The 18,046-nt window shown below is 40.4% G+C and overlaps 1 protein-coding gene across 6 annotated transcripts in view; it reads right to left on the bottom strand.

Moving 5' to 3' along the window:
• The window catches only part of galnt1 (UDP-N-acetyl-alpha-D-galactosamine:polypeptide N-acetylgalactosaminyltransferase 1), a 45,162-nt gene that overhangs the window by 11,614 nt on the left and 15,502 nt on the right, over positions 1-18,046 (bottom strand). For 4 of the 6 annotated variants that reach the window (XM_068323604.1, XM_068323603.1, XM_068323607.1 and 1 more), the window contains exons 2-4: positions 14,653-14,765; positions 6,127-6,266; positions 5,667-5,835 (exon numbers count right to left, since the gene is read on the bottom strand). In XM_068323604.1, coding sequence (XP_068179705.1) covers positions 5,667-5,835; positions 6,127-6,265 — 308 coding nt within the window. In that variant the 5' untranslated portion in view covers position 6,266; positions 14,653-14,765. The remainder of the gene's footprint in view (positions 1-5,666; positions 5,836-6,126; positions 6,267-14,652; positions 14,766-18,046) is intronic. The other 2 variants (XM_068323605.1, XM_068323606.1) reach the window with 1 other exon arrangement.

The following is an 18,046-nucleotide window of genomic DNA, read 5'->3' as shown; positions in this document are numbered from 1 at the left end:
CCTACTTTTATATTTCTTATGGACACCATGTCGCACTTTCTCTGACTGAAAATATGTGTTCCGTCATGAAAGTAACAGGAGTGTATACCCAACAGCAGAATGCATCACGGAATGACAGAACAATGACAGTCTAGTTCCCATCACTCCAGCTTCCTCCTTTGATAAGTCACATGCATGCTGCCCTATCAGACGGCAGACGACGGAAGTCAACATTTCAGACAAACAGGTTTTTGACCAAACAAACACAGAAATCTGATTAAACCTGACAGAAAGATATGGAATGAAATTTGTTGATAGGGAACTGAGTCAATGGCAACATTCTGAAAAAGTGATGGTATTCACTTTATTTAGTACCATATGAACTGCGGGTTTAATTCTAGTTTCCTTTTGGGATCCAGTTTACTCCTACGTGCCAATGGAGGAAGAAGAAAAATAACAGGAAGTATGGAAGTATTTAATGTTAGAGCATCAGAGATAAACTATAACTTCTAAGACCCAACAAGTAAACAGTACCATTATTCTTTAATGTTACACTAATGTATTTACGATCAACTTCACTGGTATTGTTAACATCTGTTAACATGTTAAATTCTAAGTATTGTTCTCATGTTTCTCATAGTGAAGAAAAAACTGAAAAGAACATCTCCATCCCCTGCTTGTGTTTCCTCACTCTCTTCAGATAATCTGGACCGAATAAAGGGAACAGAAACAGAGGAGAGAAGGTCAAGAATCTCCTCCATCCTGCAGCTGCTTCTGGAGGACTTAACCAATACACACTGCCTGATTAGAAATGTGTGGTGTGCATGTTCACGTTCTATATATGGAGGTGCAATTAATGAGCACATGAGATGATTCATTGTAAAAACAGAGACACCTTTGGAATCTTTGCAGATTTTTAAACATACTGAGACTTTCTAGTTGTAGGACTTCATCTTTAAGGTGCAGCTGATGGTTAAAATAACTTTGTGTGTGCAATAAAGAAGCATGTAATAGCAAACACAGAAATCTGGGTATCACATGAATAGGAAAAAAAGGAATGGTTGTCCATCCATTAGGTCAGGGTCTTTGAGTGACATCTCGCAACATTAAAGCACAGCAAAGATTTACTGTCTGCTTCTCCAGCCAGTAAATGTTGGGGATAGTATGATTGACGGAGCTGATTGGTTCTAATTAAACTAACATTAACCTAATGCAGACACAGACACACACGTCACAAAATTGTTACAGTCAGGGTCTAAAAGAAGGGGAAAATGTCAGGCTTTCTTAACCCTTGGGGACTGATTGGTACCAAAAGTGACATTTTTGTTGTTTTTATGTTTTTCTTTCCCAATAAATCAGTCAATTAAAAGGCTAAATATATTAAATTTTGCCAGTCATTTTCTTTCAACTTTATTTTCTAAATTCCTTAATGCCTGTCATTGGAAGTGTATAGAATAGTAGATTGTCACCGTGTACACACAGGAACCAATTGGTACAAAAATGGTCTCATTGACTCCCATTATAACCACATATTTTTCATATGCTATAGGCATATATATATATTTAATATATTAATATATTATATATGCATATTATATATATTACTATATACAATAATGCTGCCATGTTATAATGCAACATGATCTTCATTGTCTGCAGCAAGCCACTGTCCCCACATTGACCCCACAGCCCAGACACAGACCCACCGTCTGTGTTTACTCCTCCTGTTTACTCCTCCTGTTCTTATTTTCGTTCCTTCATTCACAACAACTACCTTCATGAAAGGTAGTTGGTGTGACAGAAGGACATGAAAAAGGACATGATTTGTTTTGCAGGTCTGTGTTTACACACCTGCAAAAATATGTATTTCCATTCATCCAATAGGTGAGCGGAGGCTTCTTTTGATCCAGCAAAATTTGCTGGATCAAAAGAAGTCACTGTAGATAAATGGTCGCTTTTAGGGGCCGTTGTTCATTCAAACAATACATGCCTTCCAAACCAGCCAAGTACGGACTCAAAATCTGGGCTTTGTGTGATGTCCAGACCTCTTACGCGTGGAGGCTCCAGGTTTATACGGGGAGGTCTGCGTCAGCTCCGGTGGAGCGCAACCAAGGAATGCGTGTGGCACTTGAGCTCACTGAATCGCTCCAGGGCCACACGCTGACCACGGACAATTTTTTTTTTACATCTTTTCCGCTGGCTGGGGGGGCTGGCTGTGCTCCCCCCCCAGCTCTTAGACAGTAAACAGCGGCAAGTGCAGTCATCGTTGTTCGGATTCACGCATGAAGACAGCGATCGTGTCATATGTCGTCCCCCCCCCCAAAAAAAACAAAACAAAACAAACGTGCTCCTCCTGAGCACAAAACACCGGGAACCAGAGGTCCAGGAATCGGGGAAAAAACCCCCACAAATAATAATGGACTATAATCGCTGCAAAGGAGCCGTCGACCACCTGGACCAGGTATTTACGCATCACTTATTTATTTCACTTACTGGTATTTATTTACTGTTACTCACTACGTTTGATTGTGCGATATAGCAATAGCCTATGCACTTTATTTCGTTGAATATTTTTCTATTTATCAAGAGGGATGTGTGAAATTGTATGCATATCATTCATGTAATTTGTTTTTCTTCCGCAGGCTTGTGGCACCTACTCCTGCAGCCGGCAAACGCGCCGCTGGCCCAGGTGTCTTTTTTATCACATGGTCCATGTTTCCTGCTACAACGCCTTCCGTCTTTTCTTGTCTGTGTACCCCGGCTGGAACAGCTCTCGGTCCACGAAACGCCACCTTTTTTTGGAGCAGCTCGGCGCAGCGCTCGTCACCCCAGCAATGGAGAACCGACCGCGGATGCCTAGAGCACCGTTTTCGGCGAGCCTGGTCCGTGAAGTCCAGGGCCGGGCCAATCAAGAGGAAGATGGGGCAGGGGAGGAGCCACAGCCGGTCCCGGCCAAATCACGTAAGACTCGCATATGCTGTGCGCTGATCAGAAGGGAGTGTGGAGCCAGTGCGCAAAGTGTTACGCACATGCATGCAAGAGGCAAACAAGATTATCTGTGAGTCGTGTTTCAAGTGCCAGTAAACATTCATTCTCACACACGCACGCACGCACACACACACACACACACACACACACACACACACACACACACACACACAACAACAACAACAACAAAACATACCATACCACGGCATACACTGCACAAATATTGTTCTTATGTTTGAAATTTAATGAATGTTGAAATGTTTATATGTATAATAAAATATATAGTTGTACGAAGGTCTCATTTTTGTTTGTCTGCACCGGACACGTTGCCATGGCGAGGCGCATACAATTTCATGACATGATCCGTTTTGGACCATTAGCCAATGTGTTCATTAACTTTAAAATTCTCTTTGTACCAAAAACTAATTATGCATTAAAGTTAATATTGTTACCAATTACTGGCATGGTCAAGGTTGTAATATCTTTATCAGAAATATTTAACCATATGCAAATTTTTCTAAATATTCCATATTTTGTGTTTTTCCCATTGGAAGAAAAAGAGGGTTGTCATGGCAAATTCCATATAGACATATATAATAATAAAAAAAACTTTATATCTATGAATAGGGCTGAAGTAATGGAAAAGATCAGATGCACTGAAAGAAAAAAATATTTCTGTATGGCATGTTTTTTTTAGACTTTTATGAAATGTCAATTTTTTGTCTCTTTTGGTTAAAGTGTTTAGAAAAGCCAAAATTCTCATTGTACCAAAAACTAATAATGCATTAAAGTTAATAATCCTACCAATTGTTGGTATGGTCAAGGTTGTAATATCTTTATCAGAAGTATTTAACTGTCCACTAACTTTTGGAAATATTCCACATTTTGTGTTTTTCCCATTGGAAGAAAAAGAGGGTTGTAATGGCAAATTCCATATAGACATATATAATAATGGAAAAACTTTATATCTATGGATAGGGCTGGAGTAATGGAAAAGATTGGTGCGTTGAAAGAAAAAAATATATGTCTGTATTACAATTTTTTTGAAGACTTTTATGAAATGTCAATTTTTTGTCTCTTTGGTTAAAGTGTTCAGAAAAGTTAAAATTCTCATTGTACCAAAAACTAATGATGCATTAAAGTTAATAATCCTACCAATTATTGGTATGGTCAAGGTTGTAATATCTTTAGCAGAAGTATTTAACTGTGCACTAACTTCTGGAAATATTCCACATTTCGTGTTTTTCCCATTGGAAGAAAAAAAGGTTATAATGGCAAATTCCATATAGACATATAAAATAATAAATACAACTTTATATCTATGGATAGGGCTGAAGTAATGTAAAAGATTGGTGCATTGAAAGAAAAAAATATATTTCTGTATTACAATTTTTTTTAACACTTTTATGAAATGTCAATTTTTTGTCTCTTTGGCTAAGGTGTAGAGCCATTTTAATCGGTACCTAAGGGTTAAAGGTGTGGTCATGGAAAGTGTTTCCATATGTACACACACACAAATACTTGTACCAATCACTCGCACACACACACACACACACACACACACACACACACACACACACACACACACACACACACACACACACACACACACACACACACACACACACACACACACACACACACACACACATACACACAAACTTTGAAAACAAAACAACACGGCCCACCTTCTTCTTCTTTCTTCTATTTACATTTGATGACTACATTGCTGACAACATTGAAAATAAATGACCGAGGACTTTCCACTTCTAAGTTTCAGCCAATGATGACCTGCATGGCTATGATGAGTTCATTCAGTTTCTAAACCTTCAGACAACCATGTGCACGCGCACAAGCACACACACGCACAAACACACACGCACGCACACTCAGGATTATATACAGCCATGTGCGTGCCTACACACAGTCACATTCACTTGCTTGATATTGACTCTACCTTATCTCCTAATTGGAAAAGTAGATAGGCTGAGAGAAGGCTGAGTGAAAACACACCTAGTAATCAACTCTCGTTCAAAGACCAAAACCCATTTCATGGATCAATGTTCTGTTTCTTCGCTGCCCATCTGGCGTGCGTGTCCCCCTGCCTGTCAGTCTTGAGTCAGTCAGTCATGCCTATCTCTAAAATTTAACAGATTACTGATATATATGCATATTCTGCTACTGAGCCATAGATGAAGGCTAGGGGGTGGGGTGGGAGCGAGCTGCTTTCCACATGGTTTGACTGACCTTGACATATCCTCCAAGCAGCTGACCAACTATACGCCTGTCTGCTGTTCTGACTGACTCCCTCTGCCTGTCTGAAGACCAAGCAACCTGCAGCCACTTGCTCTGACACTCACTATTAAAGAGAAGAATTTGTAACCTACGTGACATAGTCTTTTTTTTTTTTTTTGTCAGAAGAAGAGAAATGAAAGAAGCAGCCCAGTGAGCAGATTGATGACTATGTTATAAAGTTGTTTAGGTTGGAGATCTACACTGAATTTGTATGTTGAAATAACACTCTAGAAATAAAGTAACAGGGTACCACGGTGGCTCACAGTCTGACTGATGGATAAAACACTAAGCCTTATAACATCATGCGGACTCGTCTAGTGGTTGTGTTACCGATGACCATTTTCAGGTACGCTAGTGGGGTGGATTAAAAATAAATGAGAAGAAAGCCCAGGGATGTAGCTCACCCTTCGAGGCGAACATCAGGCAGTGACCGATTGAGAGCAATCATCTCAGAGGCCATGAGGTTGAACTGGTTGATTTTGAACATCTCCTTCATTTTATCCTGGTTCTCCTTAGGGATCACCACAGGCTTACCACCTTCGCCAGGCCCGTCCCGCGGCCTGATCAGGGCATCTGCAGGCAATACACACACACACACACATACAAAACATTCAAAGGTAGCCGGAGGATGAGTGTGTGCATCTTGCATTCACACATCTTCCCGCATCTTGTTTTACTACCTTGTTTGTTTGCCCATACATTTAGAGAGGTTGCTTTGGCACTGGTCCCAGCTCCAATAACCACTCACAGGCAGAACTACCATAATCTCCACGCTTGCAATAAGGAATAGCAGTTCTGTTCTGAAAAGGCTGTGAAAAAGGTGCGCCTGTCTCTACTTGTGTATGTGCTGCGATCAACACTCACCGTCTCTCCCGGGCAGTCCGGTCTCCTTTTTGTCATCACACTTGTTGCACTCGCTGAAGTAAAGCAGGATGAACATGTCCAGCATCACCCACACCAGAGAAGTGGCCAAAACCACCTTACAGTAGGCAAACCTCCTCATCCTAAAAATCACAAGGATGGAGAAAAAGAAAAGGGTGGCTCAGCATCATCGCGGCACACATCCACAGGCCTGCAAAGATCACAATATTGCTCATCCTCACAGCTTCATAACTGGGGACCTCCTCAGTGACCCCCTCCTCCCCCGTTACCTGTCTGTCTGCCTCATCTCTTATCTGTTGGCTGTTTATTAGCCTCTCCAAATGGTCATGAGTCATAAAATGAATGCTGAAGTTCTGATGTCACTTTAATAGATCAAAAACAAATGTATGGATGAAGTACTCCCTGTTTAGTTGTGTGACGACATTCCATTACATTGTATATTGCACAATGCACATCCAATTTCAGGAGTCAATCACAAGCTGACATTCATAATATCTGAGCTCCAGATACCTGCAGTGTACATGCCAATCTACATATTAGACATTTAACACACCAATTTCCTGCGTGCTAGACACACACACATGCACACACGCACACGCACACGCACACACACACACACACACACCAGTGAGAAATCAGCTACGATAGTAACTGCTTTTCTTTGGCAAGCAGTGAGACACATTAAAATTCCTCTGCTCTCTTTTCCTTTTCTCCTCCAGCACCATCTCTCCTCGCTTTGGCTGATTCTCTGCCTCAGTGATCCCTCAGGTTGCAGCGATACAGGCAGGAGGGAGAAAATTAATTGGCCACAGTGATTTCCTTCTTCCCATGAGGAAGAAAAACACTAGCTTACCTTAGCTTAGTCTAGGCTTGTATAGTTGCTACAGAGGACAGAAAACTGCTGAACAGGATTTCCAAACTCCATTTGACTGGAATCTGACAGCACAGAGATTCCAGTCAGAGATTCCAGTCGGCAGAGATGGAGTTCAAGATAAAACACCCGACACGATGTGTCGGGTGTTTTTGCCAAACATACATGAATCACTGTGTACGTTTGACACATCGTGTCAATTTGTGATGACACGCCCCCCTTAGCCATCACTGGCTGCAGGTGATCATGCTACATAGATTAGCCTACCTGTGCTACGTGGGATTTTGCGCACTCAGTAGTCGATTTATGCCTGTCATGATGGTACGTCATCTGATTGCTTTCTTAATATTTTAATTCATTGTAACTATGTTGAGCAAAAAAAGAAAGTGGTCGGACGAATATGTGCAACGTGAATTTACATGTACTGTATAACGGAACGTGATGAGAGTCAGCGTTCTGCATGATTTGCAATGTCAAGTTGTGCAACTCTAGTCTCGCACTGGCAAAAATAAAGGAACACTTCCTTAAGCTGCATGGAAAACAAAAGAAACGGACTTTGCTGTGAAAATGATACAAGAATAGCACTTGCCAAGGTGAAGCCACGCATATCTGAACTGGTCTCTCAATAACAACGGCAGAAGTCACACTGATTTGAAGGTAAGTAATTTCTTGTGAGTTCATGCACTGCCTAGGTTTTGTTCTTTGAAAAAGGTGACATTAATGCACTATTCATTAAATGTACCAGTAAAACATATACTTATGTCTTAAATTTGGAAGAAAAAAAAAAGTATTAATTTTTTTTTACTAATGAAGGGTTCGGTGAGTGAGCATTTGAAACTGGCAGGGTTCGGTACCCCCAACAAGGTTAAGAATGACTCTTCTAGACGTATATCTTTAACAAGGCTTGTGCCTTTGGTACAAAGAATGTTCCATGTTGCAGCGATACAATAGTTTGACCAGTTCTACCAGATTCAAGTTATGCTCTGTATGAAAACCTGATTGCAATGCGGCAATGCATAAAAGGCAAAAGTTATCTCTGAGCAGAAAAAATCATACAAAGTACGTGAACATGAAACTGAAAGGGAAAAAATAGCCAACATGAGGCAAAAGGCACTGCAGAAAGAGATAAGGGCTGCATCTGACAGTCGATAAGAGCACCGTCACGCCAACCGCTGCAGTTACTGCTGTCAGATGAACCCCATCAGTGTTAACTCTCACAACTTTTGCCAAGCTGGTCATGGGAGTAAAGGAACTTCTGTATCTTGCAACCTCTTTCGTTTCAGGTTAATGGTGCGAAACTGCACCAAAGAAACCACAAGTATGGAAATGCAAAGAACTAACCGCTGGTCCCCCATGAAGAAAATTAATTAATTCAATCATTTTCTTAACTGGGGGGGGGGGGGGGGGGGGGCAGGGGCAGGATCCTATCCCTGCTGACACTGGGCGGTTACATTCACCATGGAAAAAAATTAAAGTTTATCACAGGACTGCATATGAATGACATAAACCCAGTCACACTCACATTCATCCGGATGGACAATTTACAGTAGAATCAACTCCAAACTGGAAAGTCCCAGGAGGATTTGTCCAAAGACCTTTTTAATGTGAGGCAACAGCGATGATCACTGCACCACTATACTCCCCCATGGAGAAACTTATCTGATTTAATTTAATTTTTATTTAATACTGTTATATATATATATATATATATAATTTATTTATTTATTTATTTTTTATACTGTTTATATTTTAGTTATAGTTTAGTATATAAGTCCTGTTAGTGCTGCATGTGTCTGTCTGTTAGTGTAATGTATGTCTTGTGGTATGTCCTGTGATGTCAGTGTTTCTTTTTCTCCTGGTGTTTATCCAGTATTATTTGTTATGTAATGCCTGAGCAGTGGATATATGCAATTTCCTCCGGGATTAATAAAGTATATCTATCTATCTATCTATCTATGATTGATTCAATTTACCTAAAGCAGCAAGGCTCTCAATAATTTGGTTGAAATTGTAATCACATCAATTTCGACCAGCACGCTGCAGCAGCAGATTTAATGACATTTAAAAGCCAGAACATGACACCTCTTTGAATTTTAATGAGATGATTGTATGAAACATAATACAAAATGTTATACTGCTGTTCATCAAATAACAGTATTAACACAATAAATGGACTAATAATTTGATTCATCAGACATGCTTTGATAAATTTAGGAAAACATGAACAGCTTTTATTATTTATCCATCAGAAAATTGATTAATCAAGAAAACACTTGGTAAAAATAACAGACAATTGAGTACCATAATACACGTTATAGCGCTATATCCTAACTCCCACCCTTGCTGTCTTACTTACTTTGACATGTAAATTTTTCTAAAAGCTGAACTTAGGCTATGAAGAGTTTCACTACATGCAAAACTCACTTTAGACTTACAGCAAAAGTGAGCTATATTCCCAAAAACCAATTGAATAAATCCAAGATCCTCCAGGACATCCTAAAAGAATTAATCAAATTGCTTGCTTCAGTGCTTGGATAACTCTTCTCAAAATTTTTGGAATTCCAGGAGCAGTGGGAGGCTGTGAATTCAGCCCCTGCTTGATAGTCTCTGCTCTGTTTCTCAGTACCAGACTGGCGTGACCAGCATACTGTAACCTGACTGGAGCTAGGTATCTGTGGTCAATGAAATGTCAACCAAATAAGTACCAAGAACTATCAGTGCATTTGATTACTTTTACACCAAGATGTAAAAGTGGTTAACTGTTTCCCTCCAAAGGTCATTTTCCTTAACATAGTATGAGCGCCTGTTAAGAAATATGTTTGTCATATAAATCATATATGTCTGGAAGGACATGATGTCAACTTGAAAATTTAACATGTTACAGGAAATCCTCCATAAGAAAAGGATTCAAGTGGCTTTTGATATACGGTACTGTGTAGGGTCTTAGACAGTGTAAATTAAGAACACTTTTCAAAATGTGAAATCTGATTTTATTTAATCAATTTACAAAATATTAAGTGAAAGAACAGATGAAATACCTTAGACAAATCAATATTTGGTGTGTCCACCCTTTTCACACCAAAAGGGTGGTCACACAAAAAGATACAGGTTTTAGACAGCATTTCCTCACACCTGTCTAAAATCTGTATCTTTTGTCAAAACAACCTGATTTCATGGCAGATCATGTCAAAATCAGTTTGTGAGATCTGGAAGAAAACATTGCATTATCTCTTTTAAAAAGTGCCTCTTTAGTACGTGGAAGAAGTGTGTCCAATAACACAAGAGAAAATAATGGAAGATTTTCAAAATTTGAGGAGGCCTGGGTTCAGCATGGGTGTGTTCTGTGGGTACCATAACATCCATCATACGTGAATGTGAGCTAACAAAAATTCAATGTTCAAATAGCAAACAGTAGAAAACAATAACATGTAAACCTTTAGAATCCTGCCAAAACAATTGTGACATGCCACTGACATCTGGGCATGCTGAGGTGATTGCAATAAACCATACCCTTAATTCGGGTGGGGCATAAAAATATTGAGCATCTTCTGAGATATACTATGGAAAGAAACCCAAATCTCCGCTAAAACTAAATTTCCTTCAAAAACAAAACAAAACTCCAAGACATTAAGAAGCCCCTCCTTGTAACTTGGATGGAGCTATTTTCTTCCTCCATTCCCTGCACACAGGCAGAGCTTGACACATCTGCCAAACACGTAACAGAGCATTCAGCCTGAGACTGACGCCTGCATCCAATCATCTGCCACAGATGATTGGATGCAAACACGCGCGCGCGCACACACACACACACAAACACACACACTCCAGTTCACAGAGTCAAAGCGCTGTCAGGAGGATGTCAGCCGGTTTCCCTGAATGCTATTTGATCAGAGCGAAGGTAAAAGAAGTAGACAGCAGCGCTCAAAGCAGCTGCAGAGATCCGTATGCATGCACACTGACAAAATGAACGCAAACACCTCCATCACTGTCATGTCATCACAACTATGTCTCTCCTCTCACGGTATTTGTGATCAGGCATGGCAGAGGACACCTTAGGTTTGCTCTGTGCTCATGGAAGCCCCTTGTCTTGCTTGTGTTAGAGTTCCAGTATAGTTTATGTTGTGTGTGTGTGTGTGTGTGTGTGTGTGTGTGTGTGTGTGTGTGTGTGTGTGTGTGTGTATCTTTTCAGTCTGGCTCCCTATGACACTAAGCAAGCACACAATTCACCAGCTAAACAGCCATCCATCCGACTGGCCATATGCCCCAGCACTTTTTCCCTAATCAGTTAAAATTACATATCACCTCCATCTTTCTTCTCAATCACCACCCAACCCTTATCCCACTGCTCATCTCTTGATGCCATCTTCATTCCAAATTGGTTGCTGTCACCACTCCTAACAAGAACCATCCATCCATTTTCTGCCGCTGTATCCGCCGCAGCGGGTAACGGGGAGCTGGAGCCTATCCCAGCTGGCATAGGGCGTGAGGTGGGGGACTCTCCGGGCACGACGCCAGTGCGTCACGGAGCCATACACAAAGACAGACAACCACGCACACACACACTCACTCCTACGGGCAATTTGGGACTGGCTGATTAACCTGAAGCGCATACTTTTGGAGATGGGAGGAAGCCAGAGAATCCAGAGAGAACCCATGCAGACATGGGGAGAGCATGCAAACTCCGCACAGAGCTGGACTCGAACCCGGAACCGCCATGTTGTGAGGCAACAGCGCTACCCACTGCGCCACTGTGCCACCCCTAACAAGAACCAATATTCCCTTTCCAATCCCTCTCTGTGACTCTCTCTATATCCCCTCCTCTCCCGAGGCTTAATCCCCCTTTAGAAATTGCATAACCAGTGTGTCTCACAAGCACTTGTAACAGCGCTGGAGTGAGAGGATTCAGAGCTTCACTCACTTCACAATCTATGACTGGGAGTGTGGAGCCCGCCTTCTGTCCATTTAATTTCATGTTTTTACGTGTCAAACGAAATTGAGGGACAGAAAAAAGGAGACAATGATAGAGAAGGATTCATGTGCTACCAATCAATGCAATGTTTTTTCAGGCAACTCATCATTAACTACTACAGTTGTTATTTACTTTTCTTTTTTGTCCTGGTGTCTAATTTTCTAAGGACAGACCTTTTTTCTGAATCACTTTCTCTGTCATAAACAATCATCCTATAAATGCATGTTGCTGTTAGAGAGGAAAGTTCAATGACATGGAAACGGTGCTAGTCAGGTGTATGAACTGTCCTTTGGTCATGTGAGCTACATAAGTTCAACAGTTTCCAAGACAACACCAATGGGCACCAGTAACGGTTTTTATGCCTCTCTCTTGGAGCAGAGGAAGGCACAGCCTAATAATGGAAAGCGAAACAAGGCAGCCTGAAGCTCCAAATCAATCTACTGCTCTCCACGGAGAAGTACAAAATAGCTGCTGAAAATATGGCTAGGGTCACTTCATTTCCAGATCATAACCTTGACTACAGGAGGCACATAGGCACCACAAGAGGATGACAGAAAGGCCCAGACCTATGACTTGGCTCTAAGTGTGTAGGGTAGTGTCCCGTTGCTTCAGGGAATTGAAAGCTAGTGGTTGTTCAGCCCCTGAGATGGAATCAGATGCAGACTCACAAGGACTGGGAGAAGAAGTATCCCTCAGAAATTTGTGAACAGAAGCAATGTAAACAAGGCAGTCACATGCTGCATCTTCCCATGACACCCCTGAATTTAAAATTTTACCCTGACCTACTTGCATAGGTCAAAGATCAAAGATCTTATATGGTTCCTGAGTGTACAAAAGTTGAAAATTGACCTTGACCTAGTTTTCTCAAGGTCAAGGTCATCATCTCATTTTCATCCCCTTTTCTGCCCGAGTAATGTGCTTTTTGTTTTATATTTCTATCTGCAATGGTTGCAAAGATATTTGTTGGACAAAAGAAAGGACGAACAGACAAGCGGCCGGACGGACGAAAACACCAACGCTGACAATTAAAATACATCACATCACCACTTTGAAGCAGGATGTAATCAGGTTTAGGGTGGGTCCTACCACATATTTAATTTAAAAAAAAGTAAATACTGGCTGCAATAGCAGAAAGTACACAGGTAACTTGCTCTAACTACTGCTATAAATTAAGTATTGGTCAAATTTCAATACACTACAACTCTTTATTTGCTACGGCAGCCACTAGGGATAAAAAGTTCAGAACTTCATTTCAAAAAGGCACAAAGTGAAACAGAGAGTATTGCCTCTGGAAGCAGAAAACTCCAGCTGGAATTGATTATCAATGCAAGCTTGGCACAGGCGTAAAGTGGCATTAAACACTTTCCTCTCCAATCACCAGCCATTTTCAGCCAAAATCAATACACATTATTGTCACTGTGGGTGTTCCCCTGACAGCCAGAGACAGAGTAGTGGCAAACCGCAAACACACAGGAAGGCAAACTGCTCATGTACAAAATTAAGTCAGTTACAGCAGATGTACAAACCCATAAACCAAACCATAATGCTTCAAGGTCGGTGTGGCTTCTGCGCCGTAATTACTCCTTTAACAAGTCATAACGCCACTGACATTCATTTTTCATTCTTGAAGACAAAATGAGTAGAAGCTGTGATGACACTGACTGACAAAAAGGTAAAATAAACATGATGGTATTCACAGATACACATACACACGCACACACACATACACACCATTAACAACTTACAATACTTGACTGAGCTGAGTGACTTGACATGTTTGTGTGTCTGGGGTGTGTATGTCCACTAAGCTACTACTAACACTAGCCATGCCAACGGGGCAGGATTTAGAGTCTTTGGATCACAGCAGGGTCCCTCCACTTACAAAACTCTTCAAACATTTTTCCAAACATTCTACCTTGAGCTTTTTCTAGTCATAAAAATGTGACAGGAATTTTACTTTGCTTTTACTTTCTAGAAAAGAGCTACGTTTAGTGCAATAACGCTGGTCTGAGGCAATCTAAAGTACATTTCCTTAAAGTAACATTAACAAATGAAAGACAATTTCCTTAAATTTGAATAGTGTAAACTGTTCAGTCACATATCACATATTTATTATTTCTGAACTGCATTTTTACCAGCAGAACTGGAATTCCAGTACAACTCACTCTGAACTCGGTAAGAAAATCATACTTTTAGTATGACAAATACTTTTAGTAATGAAAAATAGCAAATAAAAACTAACTCATCAAACACCTGCAGTACTTCAGAGATAAATACAATTATTAATCAAATGGAGTGAATTACGTATACCTGTTGTGCCCAATGATTTTTGTTATGGTCAAACCTGAGCAGTGCTGACAATTCTGCTTAAACATGAAAATTCCAGCAGGATAACAAGGACCACCCTTGCAGAACTAAAACTGCCTTTTAAAGATACATTATCATAAACAATAAGCAGGTTGGGGTGTCAAGAGCTGCTGGTATGAGAATTCCAGCAGACTAATAATAAGACTGTGAGGGTATGTGGCACTCTTCAATGACAAACTTATGGAACATGCACTTATGTGTCTTATGTAACAGTGTTTTGGTTGGTCTGAAAAGAAATTGTGAAGCTGAAACGCTAACCTAATGTTTTGTGTCATCATCACCATCATCTGAGTCCTCTTACCTGTCGAGGAGAGTAAAGTGGTCTCTGGTTGGATGTGCAGGGTGCTCCACCAGCAGAGAGGGCAGAGCGTCAGAGATCCCACCGTGTGCTTTGCTTGTCACTCAAACATGCTTCTTGAATGAAAGAGAAAGAGACACAGACTAAACATACTGTTTGGCAACAGACACGACTCACAACATATAGAAAACAGAACAGTCGCATGCGTGTCAAGCAGCACAGGAATCTTAATTGCTTTTGTGATCTTGAAACAGAGCATCAGAAACTTGCGCCTTATCTTTCATTACTCTCTCTAGCATGTCACTTTAAATAAGTTGACTGGGGACTGCTTTTGTTCCAATAGGTTTATGGACCTACAATCAAAACCGACGACAGGAAGACCCTGGAGAAGCGACTCCTCACTGGTCTCAGACATACTTCATGGTTGTAAGGATGAGTAATTCGCTCATCGCTGTTGTATAATTAGACAGAGAGAGTCACATGTCACCAGGCACACTTCTAGTTGGCATTTAGAAATTGTCAGTGTGTCTTTGCAGCTCTATGCATCTAATTGTAAATCCACCGTAAACATATTCCCTCCCACTGGTATCCTACTGAGACATAATCTAACATGCAGTACCAGCCTCATAGCAGGACAAAAAGAGAAGGTTTAAAAGTCAGAGGGATGAGAGGCAGAGGGATAGAGAAATGGACAACTGATAGATTCTAAGAACTGCTTATTTCACTGGATTAATATGCTATTTTTGCAAAATCCACAGAGAATGAAGATGAGCATGAATATTATTCCACGTCAGCATATGTCTGTGTTCTTAAGTCCGGTTCTTGGCCTACTTTACAGCCAAGTCATCATTCAAGCCCACTGGGATTTCAGATTGTCAGCCTATGTGTGTGTGTGTGTGTGTGTGTGGAAATTAAGAGTTTGCATTAGAAGAGCCTTGCCATAAATGTCTTGCTGTCAGCCCACACACTCCTGCATTACTGGTTTTGAAGAGAGCACAGTACTGCAGTGCAGGTATGCCTCTGTATGTGAAGGATCCAGGCCACCAAAGGTGTCTCTTGGATGAGTCATCATTTCCTTTGTTTTCTTCCCTTTCTTCTCTTTCTGTCTCAAATTAATGATACAAACTGCCTCTGCTGCCGTCAGATACCTTTATCTTTCACAGGCCCCCACAAAGTTTGAATGCAATGCAATCTATCTACAAGTTGGCATCAGTGCAAGAAATAGTATTCAACAGATACTCTTTAAACACCACAGTGAAATAATCACAAAAATAGTACCCTATACGTGTGTGTATCTGTGGGTTGGACCGTTTCCTTTCTTCACTCTGTAAAATATAGTACAGCAGTCCTTCAACATTCACTACTATTTTCAGAATGAAAAGAAAGTGATTTCTTTGTGAATTTCAATCTACTAACGAAGGAGAAATAGAGACCCATATCTGTCTGATGTTCTTGGCTTTTCTGTAAAATTGGGGTAAATGCAGGCACCACTTTCCCTCCATCTGAGTGTTATCCAATCTTCTAAAGAAGGCAAACCCTGAATGCAGTACCTGAAATCCCAAAAAGTAGCTGTATCCTCCTGTGACAATGTACTTCACATTCTAAATCCACACATTCATCCTGTTCTGGAATACCTTCATATATCGGAATAATAACATCAGGCCAATGCAATACAAGATTATTCACAAAGTATATGATGTACGTAACGGGATTAACTGGATAAATGCACTCAGCGTACACTCAGCTGACGAATATCTCCATGACCACAGGGAAAACTTTTCTGGACAGAAGTAACAGCTTCTATATTGTGGCAATCCATTTTACTCCTCCTCGTGCATACTCAACTTGGATATGTTCAAAACAAATTACAATACATCTACTTGTAGCTCTGTCACCAAGAAAACAAGGCTACCGAACTGAGAAGGTAGAAAAACAATCAACATTACTGATATCAATGTACCCACAATAAGATGAACAAAAGAAAGAACAGAAACAAAACAAAAAACCCAACAGAAACAATATTTGAGCAAACTCATCAGACAAAGCTCACCTGAAATGCCATCAATCCTGACAGATCACAATGTAATTATAATTATCATTTCTCTTGCTTATGTTATTCTCTTCCTTCTTTTATTTTGTTTTAAACTGTATTTGTTGATTAATCATTAATACAGTGGTACCTCTACTTAGGAATGTCTGTACATGCTAAATTTTCTACTTCCAAAACGCCTCAACAGGAAAATATTAGTTACGAAAGAAATTTCGAGTTACGAAAGGTAAAAATACAGTATGGGCTGCTACTCGAAGCTCCCACCCAAGGTTCCTGAACGCAACATTCTTATAGCTGCTCTGCCATTGGCTATTACGTAGCATCCTTGCATCCCATTGGCTAAAAGGGACCTCCTCATTCGGATAAGGACGCTGCATAGGTGTCTATGTAGCGTCCCCGTCATTCGGCCCTCGACCCATGACGTGTTCTGATAGTTTTTTTACGTAAATATATTAACTTCTTGAGTATGGACCCTAAGAAAGTGATGGAGAAAAGAGGAAAAGACAAGAAGAAAATAATTTTTTTGTCCATACAAACAAAGCAAGAGATAATAGAAAAGCATGAAAAAGGGAAGCGTTTGGTTGATCTCGCCAAAGAAAGTGGCCGTAATGTATCTACAATTGCCATGTTATTAAACCAAAGGGACGTTTAAGGAGTTTAAGGCATCGCGTGTTCAAAAGGACGACTAGAATTCACTGTTGTTCGGCATGGTGAGCCAACAGCACATGAACCAAAGGGCAAAAAACAATGAAGACAGCAGTTAAAAGGTAAATGACCATCATCTTTATTCCTTACTCTATTCTTTGTTTTTTACACAACTCTCATTTATTGTGTAATAATCTAATTGTAACATGTATTTGTTACATGTTTTGATGCCTTTTTATGCTTTATAAAACATGTCTGAATTTTGGGGTGCTTGGAACGGATTACAGCATTTGCATGGAAAACGCGTCTCTACTTACGAAATTTTTTACTCACGAAATTTTCTCTACAACCAATTAATTTCGTAAGTAGAGGTACCACTGTATCTTCCAATCATTTCCTCTTTTACACACATGTTCTTTGTTTTGTGAAACAATCTTCCCTTTTTACCTTGCATTGGTAAAAAGGGAAGGACATGGACATACAAACAGACATTTGTATGTCCATACTGTCCTAATTGTGCATGTAGTCACTAAATAGTGACTAAAATAAAGTTAAAAAAGGTAAATGTAGACACTGCTACTAACAAAAATAACCTCAACAATCCGATTTCAAGCACATATGTACAAAACAACTCACAGAAGCACACACCTCGTGCAAAGTACAGCTGTATGTGATGCCTCAGTGGTTAGGCTAACAGATGGA

The sequence above is a fragment of the Antennarius striatus genome, chromosome 9 (assembly GCF_040054535.1).
Source record: "Antennarius striatus isolate MH-2024 chromosome 9, ASM4005453v1, whole genome shotgun sequence".
NCBI lineage: Eukaryota > Metazoa > Chordata > Actinopteri > Lophiiformes > Antennariidae > Antennarius > Antennarius striatus.
Note: the sequence above shows the minus strand (reverse complement) of the source record. Positions and strands in the feature narration are given on the sequence as shown.